This window comes from Saccopteryx leptura, chromosome 5 (genome assembly GCF_036850995.1).
Source record: "Saccopteryx leptura isolate mSacLep1 chromosome 5, mSacLep1_pri_phased_curated, whole genome shotgun sequence".
Classification (NCBI taxonomy): Eukaryota; Metazoa; Chordata; class Mammalia; order Chiroptera; family Emballonuridae; genus Saccopteryx; species Saccopteryx leptura.
The window spans coordinates 152,595,104-152,619,464 of record NC_089507.1 but is presented as its reverse complement, the minus strand read 5'-3'; the positions used below and the strand labels follow the sequence as shown (position 1 = coordinate 152,619,464).

The window sequence follows — 24,361 nt, the reverse complement described above, 5'->3', positions numbered from 1 at the left end:
ATTTGCTATAGTGATTGGTCAAGAAGAACTGTTTTTGTGAGCCGCGCTTAAAGTGTGGAACCTCCCTTGTTTTTTTAAACCTGAATGCATTTGGTAAAGGTGTCTATCATAGGCTTTCAAAAATATTACTAGTGCTTAGTACGTTAACCTTTGAGCTCTGTAACACACTTGACATTAATGAGATTTCATGTTAAATTTTATGCTGGGAGTTGTTGATTTGGATTGGGGGATTAATCTATTTCTGCTGCTATACACTCTAAATTAATTAGCAGCATACAACTATGAATAAAATGTGCCAGCAGGAATCATTTCGGGATTTTGCCTAACCTCTTTTTTCTTTTTTCATTACATGAAGTTGAAAGAGAACTATTTTCCTCATTAATACCTCTGGTTACACCATTATCGTGGTAGACTGCCCCCAAATTAAATCTCCTCTGTGGTCCAAATAAGCTTTTTATTTTGCTTTCTCTTTGGTAATTCTCATTAGGGGATGTCTTAAAAAAAATCCTTTCATCACTCCCACTCCTGTGCCTGTGGATTTCACTCATCTTCTGGAGCAAACTTTTTAAGTTGCATATGTTTTAAATTTCCTTTCTTGAGTTAGCCCATCCACGCAAACAGAAGTAGTGTTTAGGTTCATTTCTGAAATGGAGTCTGTTTTATAGCCTTCATTTAAAAAAATATTAAAAAAAAATATTTTTCAATAGATTTGATTTCCCTCTGAATGAAGGCGCATTCTATTTAAGTGCTCTATTTCTTACCATGTTTATATTTTTAGTGCTACCCTTGAATTAGTTGATGACATTCAAATCATTCAGTGCACCCTCTCGGTTACGAAGATTCTAAAGACAAACAGGATTTGGAAGTGTGACATGAACTCTTACTCAAATAAAATTTAGGTACTATAAACATTGATATCTTAAGCTTCAGGACATGTATCTTCAAACATTTAAATAGTGCGGTGAAACCCGACTTCTTACACATCTCTACAGAGAGAAGTGACACATGAGGGATTCTCACACGTGCTGAGGATCAGTAATGAGTAAGCATCGTCCCGCCCTTGAAAAGCTCTGGTTTAGTTGGGAAGACAAACAAACAAACAAATTACAATATCATTATATTACGGTAAGTGTATTAAAGGATGCCTGTAATGCTATGTGTGCCTAGGACGGGTAGAGTACATTGTTTTAACAGGATTTTATTTGCAGCAAAAATAATAGGTCAGGAAAAATATCTTTGTAACCTTGGAGTAGGCAAAGATTTCTTAAATATGATACAAAAATACTAATCTTAGAGTGACAAAACTGATAAATTGGACTAATTTAGAATTTAAGAACTTCTATTAGTCAGAAGACACAATTAAGACAATGAAAAGATAATCTGCAGAGTAATAGGAGATAATTCACAATTCATACATTTAATAAGAGATGTATATCCAGAATGTATAAAGAACCTTACAAATGAGTAAGAAAGACCAACCACCAACAGATGAATGGGCAGAAGACATGAGCATGCATTTCACAAAAGAGGATATGCACGTGGCCAACCAATGCATGGAAGGGTGTCCATCTTCAGTAGTCACGTAGAGATGCCAGTTAAAACCACGGAGATATCACCAGCACTGCTAAGAGGAAAAAGGCACACAGTACCATGTGTGTGTTGGCATGGATGTGGAAAAACTAGGACTCATAATTGCTGGTTAGAATATAAATTGGTCCAACTATTTTAGAACATCTTTGGCGCTATATACCAAGTCTGGATATAGTCATACTCTAACTTACAGCAATTTCACTGCTAGTTATTAACATATTCCCAGAGATGTCTGTGTTCAGTAAAAGATTACTACTAGCATGTCCAGGGCAGCACTATTGGTACTGGCTCCAGATAGAGAGCAGACATGCTCCTCAGTACAAGAACGGATGAGTAAGTTCTGGCCTACTCACATAATGTCATGCTCGATTACATTAGCAATGTGATGGTGTGCCACTAACACCGAGTTGGATAGCGTTCATTTACTTGCAATAATGTGAGTGAGTTTTGTCAAATGAAAGAATTAAAACTCAGAAGAGAACATAAGTCCATTCATATAAAGTATAAAAATAGGCAAAATAAATTCATGCTCCCAGAAGTCAGGGTGGAGTTTATCTTGGTGTTGGTGGTGGCGTGTGGACGTGAGCACCAGAGAGAGGTAGGTGGGTTCTGGTGCTCTGTTTCTTAGTCTCAGTGCTGAGTATACGGGTGTGTTAAAATCGATCAAATCGTACATTGACATGTACACTTTTCTGAATATATCTTAATCCTTAATAGTTTTTTTAAGGAAAACTCTCTAAGCTTGGATTAAAGACGGAAAGGAAGTATTGTCCCTGTATCATGGAACTGTGAATGTACTATCCCTTTCCCCTACTGTTCTGAATTTCCCGAACTATCTTTTTTTTTTTTTTTTTAATTTTTCTGAAGCTGGAAACGGGGAGGCAGTCAGACAGACTCCCGCATGCGCCCGACTGGGATCCACCCAGCACGCCCACCAGGGGGTGATGCTCTGCCCATCCGGGGCGTCGCTCTGTCGTGACCAGAGCCACTCTAGCGCCTGGGGCAGAGGCCAAGGAGCCATCCCCAGCGCCCGGGCCATCTTTTGCTCCAATGGAGCCTCGGCTGCGGGAGGGGAAGAGAGAGACAGAGAGGAAGGAGAGGGGGAAGGGTGGAGAAGCAGATGGGTGCCTCTCCTGTGTGCTCTGGCCGGGACTTGAACCTGGGACTCCCGCACGCCAGGCCGACGCTCTACCACTGAGCCAACCGGCCAGGGCCCCGAACTATCTTTAGTGAGATTATACTCGTTTTATAATACAAAAGGATAAATGACCTGAAATAAATATAGGTATCAATATGTGTGTGTGTGTGTGTGTGTGTGTGTGTGAGAGAGAGAGAGAGAGAGAGAGAGAGCGAGTGAGCGAGCGCCAACCTGTGAAAGCCCTGCAGAGAACAAGCGGGTTGCACATTTTGCTAGCCAGACCTGGTCAAGACGAGAGGCTGCCCCATAGGCTTACTTGGCCTATATTTTACTTTTGTGACAAATGCTATTCTAATACCCACTCTGCAGTGTTGCTATAAAATTTAGCATAGTCTGAGCAAATAATTTATTTCTTAATCTAAATAATAAATACTTTTAAATGTCTTATCAAAGAAACACATGTGAGTGTATCTCACTGAAAGGATATTACATTGGTAAAACATAAAGAACATTTTTCCTTCATGTTTCTGAAAAGAATTCTTGGACTATTGTACTGTGATTTTCTTCCTTTACCAGATCCTCTTCTGTGAATGATTCACAGAGGACCAGTGTGTCCCCAGTGCTTTATTTCGCGTCGTCTGTCACTGGTAGAGCTGGGTTTCTAATTTCTCTGTTCAGGTCCGATCAGTGTGATCACTCTGTTCCTATGACAGCGCACGCATTTGCCTTCTCGTCTCCTCTCCCCTTTGTCCCAGGATGAAGTCGGGGTTGCAGGCAGCAGCTCTGCAGACCTGTTACACTGGACCACCGCCACCACCATGAAAGTCCTCTCCAACACCACGACCACCACCAGGGCCATGCTGCAGGCGGTCAGTGACAGGCAGTGGTGGAAGAAGTCTTTAACTTACCTGCGGCCCCGGCAGGTAAGCAGTGCCCTTTGCTGAAGTCAGCTGTGCGCTTCCTGCCAGGTCATGAGTACGGCTCCTCAGTTGTCCTCACTGCTGTGACCACTATTTCTTCTCTGGATCATTAAAATAATCTCTTAAAGAAGCCCAGGCCTCCTGTCAGATAGGGAATGGGTAATTTATTTCATAGAATGTAATATGCTCCCATAGCATAGTTGCAGAAGGCGCTAATATAGGTTTGGGTATGGCTTAGTTTATGTGTCCGAATTTAAGTTTAGTGGAATGAAAAGGGAAACGGTCTATCGATGCTCACTCGCGTTGGCTGGATTTCTGCAGGTGAGCAGTTCATAAACGAATAGTGCCCACAGCCTGCCCCAGCCCGAGGGCTGCCTTTAGTCTGGGCTGGGCTGCTCTAGTGAAAATACTGTGGGCTGGGCGGGCTGAACAGCAGACATTTATTTCTAGCTGTTCTGGAGGCTGGGAAGTCTGAGATCAATCTGCTGGCACATTGAGGGGAGGGTCTGCTTCCTGGCGCATACACAGCCATCCCCTTCATGAGGGAGTGTGCTGACGTCTTAGTGGGACAGGAGGAAGGCCAGGCGGTGTGAGCAATGGGAGGAGTGGGTGAGGGGGCCAAACGAAAAGCCTCTTGTGGACGTTATCCGGACACCTGGTTTTGTTCCAGTAGGATGAGAAGTTGTCAAAGATGCAGGTGATGTCACAGCTGTGTGAGCCAGCCTTTCCTTTAATAAGAGCATTTGACCGCTATGTCCGCAGCTGGCAGTAGGGAGTCAGGAGTAGAAGCAGAAAGACCCATCTCCATTTCGGAGCCTTGGACGAGACGCAGGGGTTTGGGCTCGGGCAGCCAGGGAGGAAGTGGGAAGTGGTTATTCAGGACGTGTGTTGTGGACCTGCTGGTGGCCGGGGTATGCAGGGAAGAGGAGACTCAGAATGATAACCCAGGCAGTGGGGTAAGTGAAGACACCATTGGCTGACGGGCTGTGTGCTTGACTTTGGGGTGAGTCTGTTGCTTTCTTATTGTTGCATGTATCACAGTGGGCTGCGATTATGGTTACTTTTCGAGGATATAGATCTTGGGTATAGTGTTAATGTCATGTCTACAACTTAGTTTTTTTTCCTTTTTTTTTTCTTCTTTTTTCTATTTTTCCAAAGTTAGAAGCAGGGAGGCAGCCAGACTGACTCCTGCATGCGCCCGACCGGGATCCACCTGGAATGTCCACGACCAGGATCCACCTGGCATGTCCACTGGGGGCGATGCTCTGCCCATCTGGGCTCTTGCTCTGCTGCAGCTGGAGCCATTCTAGTGCCTGAGGCGGAGGCCATGGAGCCATCCTCAGCGCCAGGGCCAACTTTTCTCCAGTGGAGCCTTGGCTGTGGGAGGGGAAGAGAGAGACAGAGAGGAAGGAGAGGGGGAGGGGTGGAGAAGCAGATGGGCGCTTCTCCTGTGTGCCCTGGCCGGGAATCGAACCTGGGACTTCCACATGCTGGGCCAACGCTGTACCACTGAGCCAACTAGCCAGGGCCTACAACTTAGTTTTTATTACACATCAGCTGTAATTTTTATCATCAGTGGCTGCAGCGGCGTCCTGGGCTGGGCTGGGCATGTAGTGAGAGCTCAGTAAACTTTAGTGGAGTGGGTGAGTGCCTTTTACCTGGCTCTTCTAGTAGGAGCTTTACAGTCTATATGAGGAGAGTAAAGCATAGGTCTAATAACCAGACTAGAGATACTAAAGTACTTGCTAATGAGGAATGCTGATTGCACATCTAAAAGTCATGTGTGTGGGCCATAGCAGTGGAAGAGAGAGGCTCGGCAGGAGCATGACGGCATCTTGCCTCTGTCTCGTGAGGCTTCAGCAGGTGAGGGCCAAGGTGGGCCTGGTGGGGAGGCCGGCGGCGCGGACAGGAAGAAAGCCATGGAGGTCAGATGCACGCAGTAGACCCATGTGGTCGGAGTGAAGAGTTAGCCTTTACACGTTAGCGTTTACTGACTTAAATGTTATTTTGCATAGTTCAGACTTGAGACTGTTGGCTCTTTGCATGATTCAAAGCTACTAAAGGTGTTTTGATCAGGAGAGCACTATGTTTGAAATGATGTTGTAGGGAGGTATTCTGACTGGAGTCTAACACCAGTTGCTTCTGTGTTTCTGACCTGTTGACGTCAAATTGACTGGGAAAATCAAAGGCCCTGCAGCGTGAGGTTGAAGCACTGCTCTCAGAATGCGGTCATCCCAACACTCTCTGCTGGGTGTCTGTGCCACTCTGACACGCTCTTAGATCACACAGTGTACGCTGATTGCTACTCTTGAACTCCCCCCCCTCCTCCCTCCCTTCCTGCCGAGCTCCCCAGCTCTTTCTATTTTTGTTTTTCACTTTGTTCTGTTTAGGGGCAAGACTTTGGTGGTGCTTACCGAATCGGAACCATAGCCAATGAAGGTCTAGAAAAACAAGGTTGTCATCCCTTTTATGAATCCGTCATCTCCAACCCCTTTGTCGCAGAGGTAAGGACAGTGTTCCGAAGCACAGACTTCACTGTCACGCTGATGCGGGCCTTTCAGTGCAAGCAAAAGCGAAAATTTTTCCTGAAAATGTACTACTTTGACTTGAGTCTTCATCATGTCATTCATTGGTTTTGTATACGTTATGTGATTATTATGTATACGTTACAGCATATTATGAGATTCAAATCAACGTAAAATTTTACACAAAATAATATGTTTCGTAAGTGAGAAGTTTCGTAATTCAAGTCACTGGAAGATATAAAATCATATATAGTTGTGTTTTTTAAGAATATGTTCATAGAAAATAGGATATCCTATTAACTGGCATCCTTTGTTTGTCTAGTCCCAGGCGACATATGACACCTGTCAGCACGGCCCAGCAGAAAGCTTTGCAGAGGTGTTGCTGAGGACCGGAAAACTGACGGAGACTAAAACTGAGGGCGGAGAAGTATTTCCAACGACAGAAGGTATGAGTGAGGCTGGTTCCTTGACAGGGTGTAATCAGATTAGGAGAACAGCAATTAAAACTGAGCAAATGGGAGCTAGGTAAAACAAGAATACATTTTTCCGTACTTGTGAATAGCTTACCTGGCCACCATCATACACTTACTGAAAACATGTATTACCTTCTGCTTTCCAGATACTCACTAACATTGAGTGTTTAAAGGGATACGTATGATGAAATTCCTTTTTTTAAGTTGCTAATTATGTAAAGTGAGTCTTATAAAGAGTGACATGAAATGCTCAGTATTTCATTCTTTCTGCTTGTTTGTGTTAATAATTGTTAAGTATTTGCTTCACACCATGTAGATGTATATTTCATCTTAAGAATTTTCTGCATGGTGGCATATCTTTCCATGTAAAGCTTTTCTTTTTAAATTGATTTTAGAGAGATAGAGAAAGAGAGACAGAGAAAGAGGGAAACATTCATTTCTTATTTCACTTATTTATGCATTCCTCGGTCATTTCCCATATATGCCCCGCCAGGGATTGAACCTGCAACCATGGTGTTTTGGGATGATGCTCAAACCATTGATTTTCAACCACTGGTCCACAGACCAGTGCCAGTCTGCCAGAAATTTCATGCTGGCCTGTGAACTTTCTGGTGGACTGGCACCGGTCCCCGGACAGGCAGTTTCAAACCACAGCAACCAACTGAGCAACTGGCCAGGCCCCTGGTAGAGTTTTTTGGAAAGAATGAAATATGTGCAGGTTTACCAAAGATGCCTTCCCACTTGTTCTTTTTTCTTCTTTAGCCTCCTTCTTTTCAAGGCTCCAGGGTATTTCCTTTGCTGTTTTCTTTCAGTTTCCTCTCTGTTCTGCCATCCTTGGTGAATAATACCTCATGATAGAGGCTACTGAGCTCCGGCTGTCTCATCTGTGTGCCGGGCATCAGTTAGGAGGGCTGTGGGAGGGAGGGAAGTTTTCATGGCAGTCCTATCCTCAGCTTCCACTACTACATATCACCTGCTGTTTCTAACTGCCCGGCCCTGCACAGTGCTGGCTTTTAAGTGAGCACATTGCTGTGTGCAATTCAGCTTGGGTAAATGTACAGATACCCAAATTGGGTAAATGTATAAATGTAGAACCGCCATTTTCCCTGAAACCTGACACTATTACTGATTTTTAAATAATCTTTTTCTTTGTCAATCAATATTTCTATGTAGTTGGGAAGGATGGAAGCAGATACCATGTCCCCACCCACTTTGTGGGCCCCTTGAATCATGGTTCCCTTTTACTAAATCTGCCTTTTTCTTTTCTTTAAATCTGCCATTTTTTATTCAGTTCTAAGATGCATGTTTTTCTACCTCCTACCATTTCTGAAATCAAGGTTTATCTCACAGTTGATGAGTACCATTGTGAGGTTTTCCCTCTGAAAAGCTATTAATGTGAATGAATCATGGCACATTTTACAAATTATGCTGAATGTCTATGGAAAGTATAGATGCATTGCTGTTCCCCCTTTCAATTATTCTTTATTACTTCTTGCTTTTCTTTATTAAAATTTGTCTTGACTTTTTTTCCCCAATTGCATTGACCTGTTTCTGGGGTTTGTAAGTTATCCTAGTGTCTGGAGGGCGGTGTGTATGTGGGCGGCCAGCGAAGAACCGTGGCGAGAGAGTGGGAGGAAGTGTGAGGTCTGGGTGCCGTGTTACACACTCTCCTGAACCCCCCACTCAGAGCTGCGGCGGCCAAGCAGAGGAATAGTGTCTGGTTTCCCTTTGCTGGAGAAACGAGCCCAGCAGCCTGCGTGTGCTGCCACTGGGCGGCGCTGGCCGGCGGAGATGGCGGTGCCCTCTGTGCACCTGCTCTTGGGCAGCGCCGGCCTGGTTGGCCTCCGATAGCATCTTGTGCTCCCTTTGCTCCCGTTACGGTTCTGTTTTCACGGCCTGCTCTGTCATTCTCCTTCCTGGGTCACAGCCGAATCACTGAGGGGAATTTTTAAGAAATACTGTAGTCTGGGATAGGCTGTAGACTTTATCTCAGAACCCCAGGTGGGGCCCCTGCATCAGCCATCTCCTAGGGTTCCTCAGGCAATCATTCGTAAAACTGGGTTAAGACCCTTTGAAAGCTTCACTCAATATACCAGATTCTCCCCAACTGTCACATGTCCACTGTCCCGGTTTCTTCTCCCAGCTCTGACCGCCTTGCTCTCTGTGCCGCTCACCTGGCAGCCCCCAGACGGCCCCGTATCTGTCATTGTCTGGTCTCTCCAGCTTGGGGGGCAAACCCTGAGTGCCACATCTACTTCTAACGCTCTTGCGGGGGCCGTTGTACCGCATGGGGATGGGGTTTTCTACCTGGCGGGTGCTGGGTTGATGTCCTTTCACAGTGAGGCTCAGCACAGCTGTGCGTCCCAGCCACAGGGCTATGGTGAGCTGGGCTCGTGGTGAAGTGACCCCGGCCCCCGGGGTGTGCATGCTGTCCTAGTGTCTGCGGCTCCGCCCACTGCAGGGCTTCCCTGCCTGCCCTTGCTTCTCCGGATCGCTCTTCTGATGTTCAGATGTTACTATTCCACCAAAAGAAAGAGTCCAAGTCCATCATAGATTAACACTTTTTTCAACTGTTGTTGAACTGAGTTGGGGAAAACATGATAGAGCACCTACTGTGTATATTAAGATTATATATTTTTCTTTTTCTCTTTTTTTTTTTGTATTTTTCTGAAGTTGGAAACGGAAACGGGGAGGCAGTCAGACAGACTCCTGCATACGCCTGACCGGGATCCACCCGGCATGCCCACCAGGGGGCGATGCTCTGCCCATCTGGGGCGTTGGTCTGTTGCAACCAGAGCCCTTCTAGCACCTGAGGCAGAGGCCATGGAGCCATCCTCAATGCCCGGGCCAACTTTGCTCCAATGGAGCCTTGGCTGCAGGAGGGGAAGAGAGAGACAGAGAGGAAGGAGAGGGGGAGGGTCAGAAAAGCAGATGGGCGCTTCTCCTATGTGCCCTGGCCGGGAATCGAACCTGGGACTTCCACACGCTGGGCCAATGCTCTACCACTGAGCCGAGCAGCCAGGGCAAGAATATATTCTTTAAAAAATATAGAGGTGATTATAGTCTTCATCCCTTTAACTTCTTGCATTCAACTTTATAATTTATAAAGTATTTTTGTAAACATATTTGGTATCAGTAATGTTAATATATTTGAAACATATCTTTGACTATTTTATAGTACCAGATATTTGTCAGAGACTCAGCAGAATTGAAGTTATATAGGATAAATGACCCAAATTAAAAGTTGCGGAAATGTGATCCCTGACTGATTCAGAAGTGGGTTATAATACAAATTATACTTCCCCACATGATCTGACTTTTCAGAATTATTTAAATAAAGTTGATAAAAAGGTTTTTATGAAGACTAGCTGAAGAAAGTTGATCATTATTTATTTAGCTACATGAATGATTTAATGGCTAATGATTTCCAAATCAATAATATGGACAGCTCTCTTCTGCGAATTCAGTCCTGGAATTAAATTGACCGTGGGTGCTTTCCAGAGGCCCTGATTGGCACAGAATTAGTGCTTGCAGGCGTAGCCATAGATTTCATCTGATTTTGGCTGTATAACTTTTTAAAGAAAAATGTATTGTATTTAAGGTTTGAGGTCCAGCATTGCACATTAAATTCTGATAAATGAAGGCAGGCCGTCCTTTTTTTTTAAAAAAATTTTAATGGTAATGTAAAATCACTGTGACTTTGTCTGCAGCCAGCATGACATCTGGGGATCTAAGTGAGGCCCTGGAGATCAATCTACTTTAGATCCTTAGGAATACTTTTGTCAAATGTTGGTTTGGATGGCTTGCAGACTTAAGAACTGAGAAGCTTCTTAAATGTGGGGTGTGAGTGCTACTTTGCAAGGATCCTTGAGTCTCAGTGAGGGTTGCTGAGAAAGATCTGAGGCCCAGGGGTGAGCTGGGGACACTCCCTCACTCCCCACGTTTCCTGTAATAATCCAGCCGTTAGTTATGGGGTGGGGGTCCGGCTGGGCACTTGGATTGTAGAGATTGCTGAGCCGTGAGCCGGTATGGGAGAACACGATGCCGAGAGACAGAGACAGCTTCAGTGACACTGAGTGGGGGAAGAGAGAGGACCCTTCCCTCCAGCCTGAGCATCCCTGTGTGCTGGTGTTTTGGACGCTGGTGATCTGGTGATTTCCTAGTCTTGGAGCAGGGAGGCCATAGGCTTCATGTGGCTGGAACGTCAGCTGTCTGACTGCTGGAGACAGGCGTGAACACGTGTCCAGGGCACTTTTCAGGGAAACCCGTTTGGAAAATAAGTAACTGACAAGTGACTTGATACAGTCACCACAGAGGACGTTCTTCTCTTGTCTTCCCCCAATATTTTACTATGAAGATTTTCAAATGCACAAAAAAGTTGAGAAAATTCTACAGTGAAGTTCCATATATGTACCTTTCACCAAGACTCGACAACTAACATTTTACTGTTTCCCTCAGCCGTCCCCACTGCCCAGACTGTCAGCTAAGCTCAGCTTGTACAAATGACTTATAATCTTGTCTGAGTAAGTCACAATTAGGGAGCTAAATCTTCTGGAAAAATATAATATGGTCTATTTCTAAAGTCAAGTATCATTTACTTTGGATTATTCACATACCGTTCTCCTTCATTAGCGCAGATGAGGGGAACCTGTGTTTGTTAAAGGTAAAGATCACCTTGTGGTCACAGGTGACCACCTGCTATTTGTTCCTCTGACCTAAATGGATGGGATGGGTCCTTGTGTATACAAACTGCTGATAAACGCACACTTTGCTGGTATGTGCTCGCTCTTATTAAAACATTTACAGGTTGTCACAATATCTTTTTTTTTTTTTTGGTAAAAAAGCTGATCATGGTTGGGATATGTCACAAGATGTACTATTCACAAAAATTAGGGGATATTTCAAAATGAATATGAAGTGATAAAATATCCCCTAATTTTTGTGAGCTCCTAATTTTGGTGCTCCCTAAGTTGGTGAATATGTATTAAGAAGTGTTACGTCTTCTTGATATATAAAATTAGGGGGTATTTTATCACTTCATAGTCATTTTGAAATATCCCCTAATTATTGTGAGCAGTATGCAATCAAAGCAAGAGACTGACGTTCTTTTTGTGGAGGGTGATGAAGAGGCGTATTCTCTGAAAGAACAGGAACATATTATCAGTATCGTAGCAACCCAAAGATTGATCCTAAATTTGTACTTTGAAAGCTGTTTTATTGCTGTGATTGTTAGTACCTATATGGTCATCTTCTACATCAGGTGCCATGATATACATAATTGTATAGTGGAGCCTGGGCCTTTAAAATAACAAAAGGAATAGCTTTAAGAAACCACCTCATTGACCTGTTTGCACTTAGACTTACAGCTCTGCTGGCAGGGTTTCCTCACGTCTGAGTCACAGACAGCACAAGTTGTCTGAGTGAAGGGGCAAGGTTACCACTGAACAGTTTCCTGGGGTCTGTATTTCGATGGGGCTGAATTGACTGGCACAGAGTGTTTTAAAAAGTCCTCTGAAGCTAATTGTTGGGATCTTGTAGGACCGAAAACATAGAACTTAGTAACTCTGAATGTTGTACGGACCCTTAGGTAAAATAACGCCATTTCCTCCTGTTCAGTTCTCCTGCAGCTGGCGGGCGATGCACTCCCCCATGACATGACCTTGGCTCTCGCGTACCTCCTTGCCTTACCGCAGGTAAGTGCACCCTTCCCTAGGAAGGAGGGCTTAACCTGAATTAACCAGAAAGTCTGTTGTTTATCATAACCGTTGAAAAACAATTGTCAGTATCCAGAGAGTAAATTCTGCTATGTTGGCTAAAATGTTGATTTTTAAATCTGCTTTTATGTGCATAGGATCTGTCTTTATTTTGTCTTCTGAATTTTCATGTTGTATTAAGATGAGATTGAGTTGATGTGATGGAAACCTTGAACCAAAATTCTACAGTAGCGGCTAGATTCGTGTTGGATTCCATGGTCTGATTTCCTTCCAGCTGAGTTCCTTCCCTCCTGCTCCCTCCTAGGTGTTAGATGCTAACCGGTGCTTTGAGAAGCAGGCCCGCTCGGCTCTCTCCCTCCAGCTGGCCGCGTATTACTACAGCCTGCAGATCTACGCCCACCTGGCTCCGTGTTTCAGGGACCAGTGCCATCCTCTCTACAGGGTGAGTCCTCCGGCTTTCCCCTTCCTGATGAGTAGAGCTGAAGTCTTTCTGAAACAGGGAAGATGCGAGCTTACCTCTTTTTTTTTTTTTTATAAATTTTTATTAATGTTAATGGGATGACATTAATAATTCAGGGTACATATATTCAAAGAAAAACATGTCCAAGTTATCTTGTCATTAAATTATGTTGCATACTCCTCGCCCAGAGTCAGATTGTCCTCCGTCACCCTCTATCCAGTTTTCTCTGTGCCCCTCCCCCTCCCCCTAAATCTCTCCCTCCCTCCCTCCTGCGTCCTCCCTCCCCCCACCCCTGGTAACCACCACCCTCTTGTCCATGTCTCTTAGTCTCATTTTTATGTTCCACCAATGTATGGAATCATGTAGTTCTTGTTTTTTTCTGATTTACTTATTTCACTCCGTATAATGTTATCAAGATCCCACCATTTTGCTATAAATGATCTAATGTCATCATTTCTTATGGCTGAGTAGTATTCCATAGTGTATATGTGCCACATCTTCTTTATCCAGTCTTCTATTGAAGGGCTTTTTGGTTGTTTCCATGTCTTGGCCACTGTGAACAATGCTGCTATGAACATGGGGCTACATGTGTCTTTACGTATCAATGATTCTGAGGTTTTGGGGTATATACCCAGTAGAGGGATTGCTGGGTCATAAGGTAGTTCTATTTGCAGTTTTTTGAGGAACCACCATACTTTCCTCCATAGTGGTTGTACTACTTTACATTCCCACCAACAGTGTATGAGGGTTCCTTTTTCTCCACAGCCTCTCCAACATTTGTTATTACCCGACTTGTTGATAATAGCTAATCTAACAGGGGTGAGGTGGTATCTCATTGTAGTTTTGATTTGCATTTCTCTAATAACTAATGAAGCTGAGCATCTTTTCATATATCTGTTGGCCATTTGTATCTCTTCCTGGGAGAAGTGTCTGTTCATGTCCTCTTCCCACCTTTTTATTGGATTGTTTGTTTGTTTGTTGTTGAGTTTTATGAGTTCTTTGTAAATTTTGGATATTAGGCCCTTATCTGAGCTGTTGTTTGAAAATATCAGTTCCCATTTAGTTGGCTGTCTGTTTATTTTGATATCAGTTTCTCTTGCTGAGCAGAAACTTTTTATTCTGATGTAGTCCCATTCATTTATCTTTGCCTTCACTTCTCTTGCCATTGGAGTCAAGTTCATAAAATGTTCTTTAAAACCCAGATCCATGAGTTTAGTACCTATGTCTTCTTCTATGTACTTTATTGTTTCAGATCTTATATTTAGGTCTTTGATCCATTTTGAATTAATTTTAGTACACGGGGACAGGCTGTAGTCGAGTTTCATTCTTCTGCATGTGGCTTTCCAGTTTTCCCAACACCATTTGTTGAAGAGGCTTTCTTTTCTCCATTGTGTGTTGTTGGCCCCTTTATCAAAGATTATTTGACCATATATATGTGGTTTTATTTCTGGGCTTTCTATTCTGTTCCATTGGTCTGAGTGTCTATTTTTCTGCCAATACCATGCAGTTTTGATTATCGTGGCCCTATAATATAGTTTAAAGTCAGGTATTGTAATGCCCCCAGCTTCATTCTTTTTCCTTAGGATTGCTTTGGCTATTCGGGGTTTTTTATAGTTCCATATAAATCTGATGATTTTTTGTTCCATTTCTTTAAAAAAAGTCATAGGAATTTTGATGGGAATTGCGTTAAATTTATATATTACTTTGGGTAATATGGCCATTTTAATTATATTTATTCTTCCTATCCAAGAACAAGGAATATTTTTCCATCTCATTGTGTCTTTTTCTATTTCTCTTAGCAATGCCTTGTAGTTTTCTTTATATAGGTCCTTTACATTCTTTGTTATGTTTATTCCTAGGTATTTTAAATTTTTTTTGTTGCAAACGTGAAGGGGATTGTTTTTTTGAGTTCGTTTTCTAATATTTCATTGTTGGCATATAGAAATGCTATGGACTTCTGTATGTTAATTTTGTATCCTGCGACCTTACTGTATTGGTTTATTGTTTCTAGTAATCTTTTTGTGGAGTCCTTTGGGTTTTCGATGTATAGGATCATATCATCAGCAAAAAGTGATACCTTTACTTCTTCTTTTACGATATGGATGCCTTTTATTTCTTTGTCTTGTCTGATTGCTCTGGCCAGCACTTCTAGCACCACGTTAAATAAGAGTGGAGAGAGTGGACACCCCTGTCGTGTTCCTGATTTAAGGTGGAAAGTCCTCAGTTTTATGCCATTTAATATGATGTTGGCTGATGGTTTATCATATATGGCCTTTATTATGTTGAGATATTTTCCTTCTATACCCATTTTGTTGAGAGTCTTAAACATAAAATTGTGTTGTATTTTATCAAAAGCCTTTTCTGCATCTATTGATAAGATCATGTGGTTTTTGTTCTTTGTTTTGTTGATATGATGTATTACATTAACTGTTTTACGTATGTTGAACCATCCTTGAGATTCTGGGATGAATCCCACTTGATCATGGTGTATTATTTTTTTAATATGTTGTTGTATTCGATTTGCCAGTATTTTGTTTAGAATTTTAGCATCTGTATTCATTAGAGATATTGGTCTGTAGTTTTCTTTCTTTGTGCCGTCCTTGCCAGGTTTTGGTATGAGGGTTATGTTGGCCTCATAAAATGTGTTTGGAAGTATTGCTTCTTCTTCAATTTTTTGGAAGACTTTGAGTAGAATAGGAACCAAGTCTTCTTTGAATGTTTGATAGAATTCACTAGTATAACCATCTGGACCTGGACTTTTATTTTTGGGGAGGTTTTTAATAGTTTTTTCTATTTCCTCCCTGCTGATTGGTCTGTTTAGGCTTTCTGCTTCTTCATGACTCAGTTTAGGAAGGTTGTATTGTTCTAGGAATTTATCCATTTCTTCTAGATTGTTGTATTTGGAGGCATATAGTTTTTCATAGTATTCTACAATAATTCTTTGTATATCTATGATGTCTGTGGTGATCTCTCCTCTTTCATTTTGGATTTTATTTATTTGAGTCCTGTGTCTTTTTTCCTTGGTGAGTCTTGCCAAGGGTTTGTCGATTTTGTTGATCTTTTCAAAGAACCAGCTCCTTGTTTTATTGATTTTTTCTATAGTTTTTCTGTTCTCTATTTCATTTATTTCTGCTCTGATTTTTATTATCTCCTTTCTTCGGCTGGTTTTGGGTTGTCTTTGTTCTTCTTTTTCTAGTTCCTTAAGGTGTGAAGTTAAGTGGTTTACTTCGGCTCTCTCTTGTTTGTTCATATAGGCCTGAAGTGATATGAACTTTCCTCTTATTACTGCTTTTGCTGCATCCCAGAGATTCTGATATGTCGTATTTTCATTTTCATTTGTTTGTATATATCTTTTGATCTCTGCGCTTATTTCTTCTTTGACCCATTCATTTTTTAAAAGTATGTTGTTTAATTTCCACAATTTTGTGGGTTTTTCCCCCTCTTTTTTACAGTTGAATTCTAGTTTCAAGGCTTTATGATCAGAGAATATGCTTGGCACAATTTCAATTTTTTTAAATTTGCTGATATTGTCTTTGTGGCCCAACATATGGTCAATTCTTGAGAATGTTCCATGTACACTAGAGAAAAATGTATACTCTGTCGCTTTGGGATGAAGTGTCCTGTAGATGTCTATCATATCCCGTTGTTCTAGTAATTCATTTAAGGCCACTATATCTTTATTGATTCTCTGTTTGGATGACCGATCTAGAGCTGTCAGCGGTGTATTGAGGTCTCCAAGTATGATTGTATTTTTGTCAGTTTTTGTTTTAAGGTCAATAAGTAGCTGTCTTATATATTTTGGTGCTCCTTGGTTTGGTGCATATATATTAAGGATTGTTATGTCTTCTTGATTCAGTGTCCCCTTAATCATTATGAAATGACCGTTTTTGTCTCTGAGTACTTTTTCTGTCTTGTAGTCAGCATTATTAGATATGAGTATTGCTACACCTGCTTTTTTTTGGGTGTTGTTTGCTTGGAGTATTGTTTTCCAGCCTTTCACTTTGAATTTGTTTTTATCCTTGTTGCTTAGATGAGTTTCTTGTAGGCAGCATATAGTTGGATTTTCTTTTTTAATCCATTCTGCTACTCTGTGTCTTTTTATTGGTAAGTTTAATCCATTTACATTTAGTGTAATTATTGACACTTGTGGGTTCCCTATTGCCATTTTATAAATTGCTTTCTGTTTGTTTTGTATCTTGTTTGATTCTTCTCTTTTGTTTTTCTATCATTTGTTTTTGTTTGTTTGTATTCCATACTTCTTTCCTCTGTTGTTACCTTTTTTAAGTCAAGTGTTTTTGTGGTGGTTTTTTCAAGGGTGGTTACCATTAAGTAATGAAAAGGGTACCTACCATATTCATTGTAGTACCCTTTCTTATGAATATTTCTGCGCTTCATCGTCCTTTGCTACTGTTAATCTTCATCTTTTCTCCCCTTTTTTTTCTTTTGTTGTCACAGTTTAAGTTTGGTTTTATTGTTTTCTTCGTGGAGCTGTTACTTGTGGTTATGTTTTCTTTTGTTCTTTGAATCTGGTTGGAAAACCCCCTTTAGTATTTCCTGGAGTGGGGGCTTTCTGATGATAAATTCTCTCATCTTTTCTGTATTTGTGAATATTTTTATATCTCCTTCGTACTTGAAGGATAGCTTTGATGGGTATAGAATTCTTGGCTGAAAGTTCCTCTCTTTCAGGGCTTTAAATATTGGGGTCCACTCTCTTCTGGCTTGTAGAGTTTCTGCTGAGAAATCTGATGATAATCTAATAGGCCTTCCTTTATATGTTGTATTCTTCTTTTCCCTGGCTGCCTTGAGAATTTTTTCTTTGTCATTGGTTTGTGTCATCTTCATTATGATGTGCCTTGGAGTGGGTTTGTTGTGGTTAAGAAAACTCGGTGTTCTGTTTGCTTCTTGAATTTGAGGCTTTAATTCTTTCCACAGGCTTGGGAAGTTCTCATCTATTTGTTTGAGTATATTCTCCATTCCATTTTCTTTCTCTTCTCCCTCTGATATACCTATTATTCTTATGTTATTCTTTCTGATGGAGTCAGACAATTCCTGTAGGGCTTTCTCGTTTTTTATTATTTTTGAGTCTCTTTCTTCTTCTCTCTGTTGTGCCTCAAGTTGCTTGTCTTCTATTTCACTGATCCTGTCTTCTATCTGGGCTGTTCTATTAGCTAAGCTTGCTACCTCGTTTTTCATCTCTTGAATTGAGTTTTTCATTTCTGTTTGATTTGCTTTTATAGTTTCAATTTCCTTGGTAATATATTCTTTGTGATCGTTGAGTTGTTTTCTGATTTCCCTAAATTGCCTTTCTGTGTTTTCTTGTATATCTCTGAGTATTTTTAAGATTTCTATTTTAAATTCTCTGTCATTTGGCTCCAAGGCTTCCAATATGTTAAGTCTTTTCTCCATAGATTTTTCCACATCAATTTGCGTTACCTCTCTGTCTTTTGTATCCATAATGTTCGATTTCCTCTTTCTTATTGGCATCTGAAGGTGGTCTTGAGGATAGTGTTAATTAGAATTAATAAAAAATAAAAAGGGAAAAAAAAAAAAAAAAAAAAAAAAAAAGGGAAAACACTCCACAAGATAAAAGTAATAATTTATTATTTCCCCCTTTTTTCTTTCTTCTCTTCCCCTCCTCTCACCTCCTTAGGGAAATATCGTGATGACCTGTGAATTTTATTATGCTAAGTGGAACAAAAACTGCCTATGATGGAGGGCCTGATTTGGGGTGAAGAGTTCAGGGGCAAAAAAGGGATTAGGGACCTACTAAATACAAAAACAAAAACAAAAACAAACAAACAAACAAACAAACAAAAAAAAAATCTTAGACAAGCATAAAATGATTTGCTTGTAAGTGATGGTCGACTAAGAGATTTAATGAGAGGGATGAGAGGGAAACAAAAAAGGAGAGAAAAACTACAATTAAAGAAGAAAAATATAAAAATAAAAATAATAAGTAAAAATCTGTTGTATTAAGTGGAGCGAAGACTAAATACAATGGAGACTTTGGGTTGGGAGGAATGCTAGTGAGTTAAAAAGCAATGTAAAAAGTGCCCAAAATGCCACAAAAACAAACAAATAACGAAAAACCAAGAACAAAAGCAGAAGAAGGAAAAAAAAGAACAACAGCAAAAAAAAAAAAAAAAAAAAAAAAAAAACCCACAAAAACTTGAGTCCCAAATTAAATAATTTGTTCGTGATTGAGGCTTAAATGGGAGGAAAAGTAAAAGGAGAAAAGAAGAAATGAATAGAAAGGAAAAAATATGAGTAAGAGAGAAACGAAGGAAGAAAAAAAGGAAAGGAAAAAAAAAAAACAAAAGGGGAGAGAGTGAGAGTTAAGGGTTTTGGAGTGTAACCCTAAAGGAGAGTTAGGATGAAGAAAAGAAATAAAATGTAACACTCATGGGTAGTGTAGTTCAAGAAAAGGGTAGCATAAGATGGGCAGAGAGTAAAAGGACTGAGGTAGAAGAAATAGAAATAATAATAAAGGCAATAAAATAGAAGAAAGAAACCACAACAACAAAGAATTAGTGGAACAAGTTATAAAGTCTGTGGATTTTTCTTGATTTTGAGAGGTTAACTTCTTCCTTTTTTCTTTTCTCTCCCTCTTTCTGGTCGGTGACTCTATACCCCAGGATTTGCCCCTATGTCACTCTTAGGTAGGAATTTGCAGTTGATGGGATTCTATGGCAATGTCATATAATTGGCTTTAGTCTCGCTGGTAGTCAAGGCTTGTTGGCATTTGTAGAGTCCAACAATGAGAGAGTTTGCTTTCCTGGAGTCTCTTTCCTAGTCTCCCCTTCCTGAATTAGCAGCTTGATGATCCAGCTATGAGGCTGCCACTGCTTCTGTCTGGGGAGTAAGAGGCTCAAAGAGCTGGGAAATCCCCACTCTATCCTCACTCAGCGCAAGGCTCTGGGTAAGGCTTTGGCAGTCAGAGCCTCCAGCGTAATCAGGTGGGGCTGGGAGTCAATTGTTGTCAAGGTGACTGTTCAGCGCCTATCATTCAGTTGGATCACTCAACCCAGGCTTTCCACACTTGGTAGCCTGTTTTGGCTGAAGCACTAGTCGCTGTTTGCTTTATGGATCTTAATATCTGCCAAGTCCCTCTTGTTAGGAATATCCCTGAATATGGAGGCTCTGTCAATCAGAAGTTGCCCCCGCCCCTTTAGCGAAAGGCACTGAAAAATATCACGCCTCTTGTCTTGGATCGCTGAACTGGGAGAGATCTTATCAATTAGAGCCCCGTGGGTGCATAGATTTCGTGGGTTAAGCTAATTTCAGTGATTGGATCCGCAGCTGTGCTCCAGAGATCATTTCAGGCTGCCTGTTCCGCCCCTCCCCCAACGCTTGATTGTTAGCTTGAATGGCTGGGTGAGGTGCCCCGCCCGCGGAGAGAATCTCCTGACTAGGAAGGACAGCCTTGGCGCCCGCACGGCACAGGGCGCCCTCGCGGTTTCTCAGCACGCCAGTGGACGGGGACCGGGCGCGCCCGCTGTTTCTTAGCACGCCAGTAGACGGGGACCGCGGCACGGGGGGTGCGCGCGGTTTCTCAGCACGCCAGTGGACGGGGACCGCGGCACGGGGGTGCGCGCGGTTTCTCCGCACGCCAGTGGACGGGGACCGCGGCACGAGGGTGCACGCGGTTTCTCCGCACGCCAGTGGACGGGGACCGCGGCACGGGGGTGCGCGTGGTTTCTCCGCACGCCAGTGGACGGGGACCTCGGCACGGGGGTGCGCGCGGTTTCTCAGCACGCCAGTGGGCGGGGACCGGGCGCGCGCACGGTTTCTCAGCACGCCAGTGGCCGGGGACCGCGGCACGGGGGTGCGCGCGGTTTCTCCGCACGCCAGTGGCCGGGGACCGTGGCACGGGGTACGTGCGGTTTCTCAGCACACCAGTGGACGGGGCCTCTCTGGATCGCGGCACCGGGCGTGCGGTTTCTCGTCGCGCCAGTGGTCGGATCGGGGCACGGGGGGCCGCGCGCAGCTTCTCAGGGTATGCTGGGATGGCCGCCAGTGCCCAGGCTGCCGTCCCCGAGTGCGGGCGGGCAGCTGCACGTGTGGGTTAACTCACCACAGGTGTACTCCGTCCTGGGCAACAGTCCCTCTGCTTTCAGTGTGTGTGTGTGGAAGTCCAGAATGCTCCGAGGATAATTTTTTCTGTTTCTAGTTGATAAATTTGTTGAGATTTTGGGGAGATCTGTCGGACGCGCTGCTCACGGCGCCATTTCCGTGACGTCACTCCGAGCTTACCTCTTTTGCTCTGCTTTGGACCCAGAATGCATCCCAAATGCTGTCAGCCTGTTTTCTCGGCACAGTTGTTTGTGCAGGCCTCAGTAAGAGGTGGGGTGTCTCACAGTTATTGTGAGTGCTGGTGCTTCCCCTAACTTGACTGTTATGTGTTATTTTACAAAGTTCTTAGGAGAGGCTTAAAGTAGCAGGATAGGTGAAATGAAGAATTGGTTTTTTAATTCACTGCCCAAAAAGAAGGTGACTCTAGTTCAGGAAGACAAGTGACGTAATTCTTTGAACAGTGCTGCACTTTTATTTATTTTTAAGCCATAAATATGAGTAGTAATTGCACAGATGAAACGTTGCAACATATTCTGCCTCCTTGCCACCAAGCTACAGGCGGTTTTTATGTAACATTCTTGTTAGTATCTGAGCGAAAGCACCTTAGCATGGCCTCAGGTAACACGTGCCTTCTTTTGTGGACACACACATGTTCCAATTGCCCCTGTAAAATCAGAGCCTCAGGTTTACGTTTGTACACCAGCTTGGCAGTTGTTAGCACTGGAAAATTATCTACATTTTGTATTGGATCATTTTATGAGAATTACCACTTTAAGAGTAGATAAGCAAATTAAAAATAAAAATTTAAAAGAAAGAATAAAAAAGAGCAGACAAGCAAATAGATCAGACTTTCAGACCCACTATATGCAGAAATGGAAGGTTCTGCAAGATTTTGTTGAGGCAGGATTCTGTTTCCCCTTGACCCAAAGCACAGTTGAGAAATAGTGTTGCATGTATATCAGAGTTCTAGCTGCCTTAGCGATCCAGCACATATCCAAGAACTTAGAAGTGTGTGAAAACACTCCATTCATGGGCGAGTCTATGGCTCTTATTCACCTTTCTATTGAAGAGAGGAGAGAGTGTGGGGGACCCGCCCCCCGCAGTGCGGGCCTGTCCCAGTCAGCTGTGTGGTGTCCTCAGCCATAGTTTCATTATGATGATGTTTGGCTGAGAAACAGGCATGTTTTCTTTTTAGCCTCTTGGTGTAAGATATTACTTTATTTTTGGAATTTTGAACTTTTTTTCTTTTTTTTTTGCTGGTTCCTGCCACTGTGTACAGTTACTTTATTCCACACGCTGGTAGTTTTCCTCTGCTTTATATCTCAGATATACTTTATGTGAGATGAACAATAGACCTGTTGTGTTATAAAGTGAGGGAATGAAGGGACTGTGTAGGCGGAAGCTTAGTTCTGGAGCAGAGGCCCTAGCAGAGGCCCACATTACACTCAGTCCGATGGCGGGCAGAGGGTTTATGGCGTTTGCTGCTGCCTGCTTCTGAATGCCCTGTGTATGCGTTAGTGTTATGTGTGTCTGCAGGTGCCAAATAATTTGCTCCCAAACTCCGGTATGTTGAAACACGGTGACGTTTTACATTGACCAAAAACTTTGTCTTGAATTTTATCAACTTGAATTTTTTCCCAACAAGTCATTGTGTTCTCAAAGTGTATTTGCTTGAGGTTTCTCAGTGGGCGCCATGGATGTGGGGTTCCAGTGCTGAATGGGCTGCCCCGCATTTATTCGCAAGGTCAGCTGTGTGCCTAGCGCTGTGTTTCAGTCTGATACAAAGGATGGAAAGGCCACTCGGTCAGCCAGTGGCGCTGTCACTAAGCTCCGCTAGCCCCTCGTGTGCCATGGACTTCTCCTCCTGGGCATGGGGTGGTGGGGACATGCCGTCTGACCTCCATATGAACTTGCCATTTATGCAATCCATACAAGACCTCTCTATGGCTGTGGTGAGGGGAGCTGGACCAGGAGACAGACAGCTGTGTCAGACAGACTGCCAGCGGAACTCTCAGGCAGCCAGTGAACGTGCTGCAGAGCCACTGTGGGTCTGTGTCTGCAGCTTGATTTCCTAAGAGCATTAATGAACGTCGTCCTCTTGGAGGGAAATGCCAGAACATGTGTTTTTCATGTTTTCTCTAATAGTAAATTACTTTGTATTTTATTTTATTTTTATTTTATTTTCAGAGAGAGGAAGGAGAGAGAGAGAGAAGCATTAACTTATTATTCCACTTAGTTGTGCCATTGATTGCTTTTTTTTTTTTTTACAGAGACAGAGAGAGAGCCAGTGAGAGGGATAAATAGGGACAGACAGACAGGAACGGAGAGAGATGAAAAGCATCAATCATCAGTTTTTCATTGTGACCCCTTAGTTGTTCATTGATTGCTTTCTCATATGTGCCTTGACCATGGGCCTTCAGCAGACCAAGTAACCCCTTTCTCGAGCCAGCGACCTTGGGTCTCCAAGCTGGTGAGCTTTTGCTCAAACTAGATGAACCCACGCTCAAGCTGGCGACCTCGGGGTCTCAAACCTGGGTCCTCTGCATCCCAGTTTGATGCTCTATCCACTGCCACCGCCTGGTCAGGCTGATTGCTTCTTTTATGTGCCTTGTCTGGGGCTTGAACCAGTGACCTTGGGCTCGAGCTGGTGCCCTTAGGTTGAGCTAGCATCCCGGTGTTTGAGACAGCAACCCCAGGATCAAGCCAGCCACCATGGTGCTCCAGGACAACGTTCTATACATTGCACCACCGGCTAGAGCAGGCTTAATTTTTTTTTTAAGTTTATATTTATTGCCTGACCAGGCAGTGGTGCAGTGGATAGAGCGTCGGACTGGGATGCGGAGGACTCAGGTTCGAGACCTCGAGGTTGCCAGCTTGAGCGGGGGCTCATCTGGTTTAAGCAAAAGCTCACCAGCTTGGACCCAAAGTCACTGGCTCCAGCAAGGGGTTACTTGGTCTGCTGAAGGCCCACAGTCAAGGCACATATGAGAAAGCAATCAGTGAACAACTAATGTGTTGCAACGAAAAACTGATGATTGATGCTTCTCATCTCTTCGTTCTTGACTGTCTGTCCCTATCTATCCCTCTCTCTCTCTCTTTCTGTGTGTAAAAAAAAAAAAATTATATTTATTGAATTTTTTTTTTTTTTAGAGAAAGTAGGGAGTAGGAGCGGGAAGCAACATCTTGTGATTGCTTCCCATGTGTGCCTTGACCGGGCCAGCCCGGGCTGTCCTCAGCATTCCAGGTCCATGGTCTGTCCTCTGTGCTGCCACAGGTCAGGCTTAATATTTTCTTAAACTTATCAAGATGCAAAGACATTCTGAAACTCTTCCAGACAGAGGTGTTAAGGAGGAGGATCTAACGCCCTACAGTCGCTCTTCTCTGCCGTGTCCTCCCTTTAAGACAGCTTTCCATTGTTCTTCATCTAAATGACTGCAGCGGCTTCTTAAACTTCACTCTGCCCTCATT

The 24,361-nt window shown here is 42.9% G+C and overlaps 1 protein-coding gene across 1 annotated transcript in view; it reads left to right on the top strand.

Moving 5' to 3' along the window:
- NBAS (NBAS subunit of NRZ tethering complex) overlaps positions 1 to 24,361 on the top strand; it is a 358,469-nt gene that overhangs the window by 205,363 nt on the left and 128,745 nt on the right. The window contains exons 36-40 of the mRNA XM_066386144.1: positions 3,484 to 3,651; positions 6,039 to 6,152; positions 6,496 to 6,619; positions 12,263 to 12,339; positions 12,665 to 12,802. Of these exons, the coding sequence (XP_066242241.1) occupies positions 3,484 to 3,651; positions 6,039 to 6,152; positions 6,496 to 6,619; positions 12,263 to 12,339; positions 12,665 to 12,802 (621 nt within the window). The remainder of the gene's footprint in view (positions 1 to 3,483; positions 3,652 to 6,038; positions 6,153 to 6,495; positions 6,620 to 12,262; positions 12,340 to 12,664; positions 12,803 to 24,361) is intronic.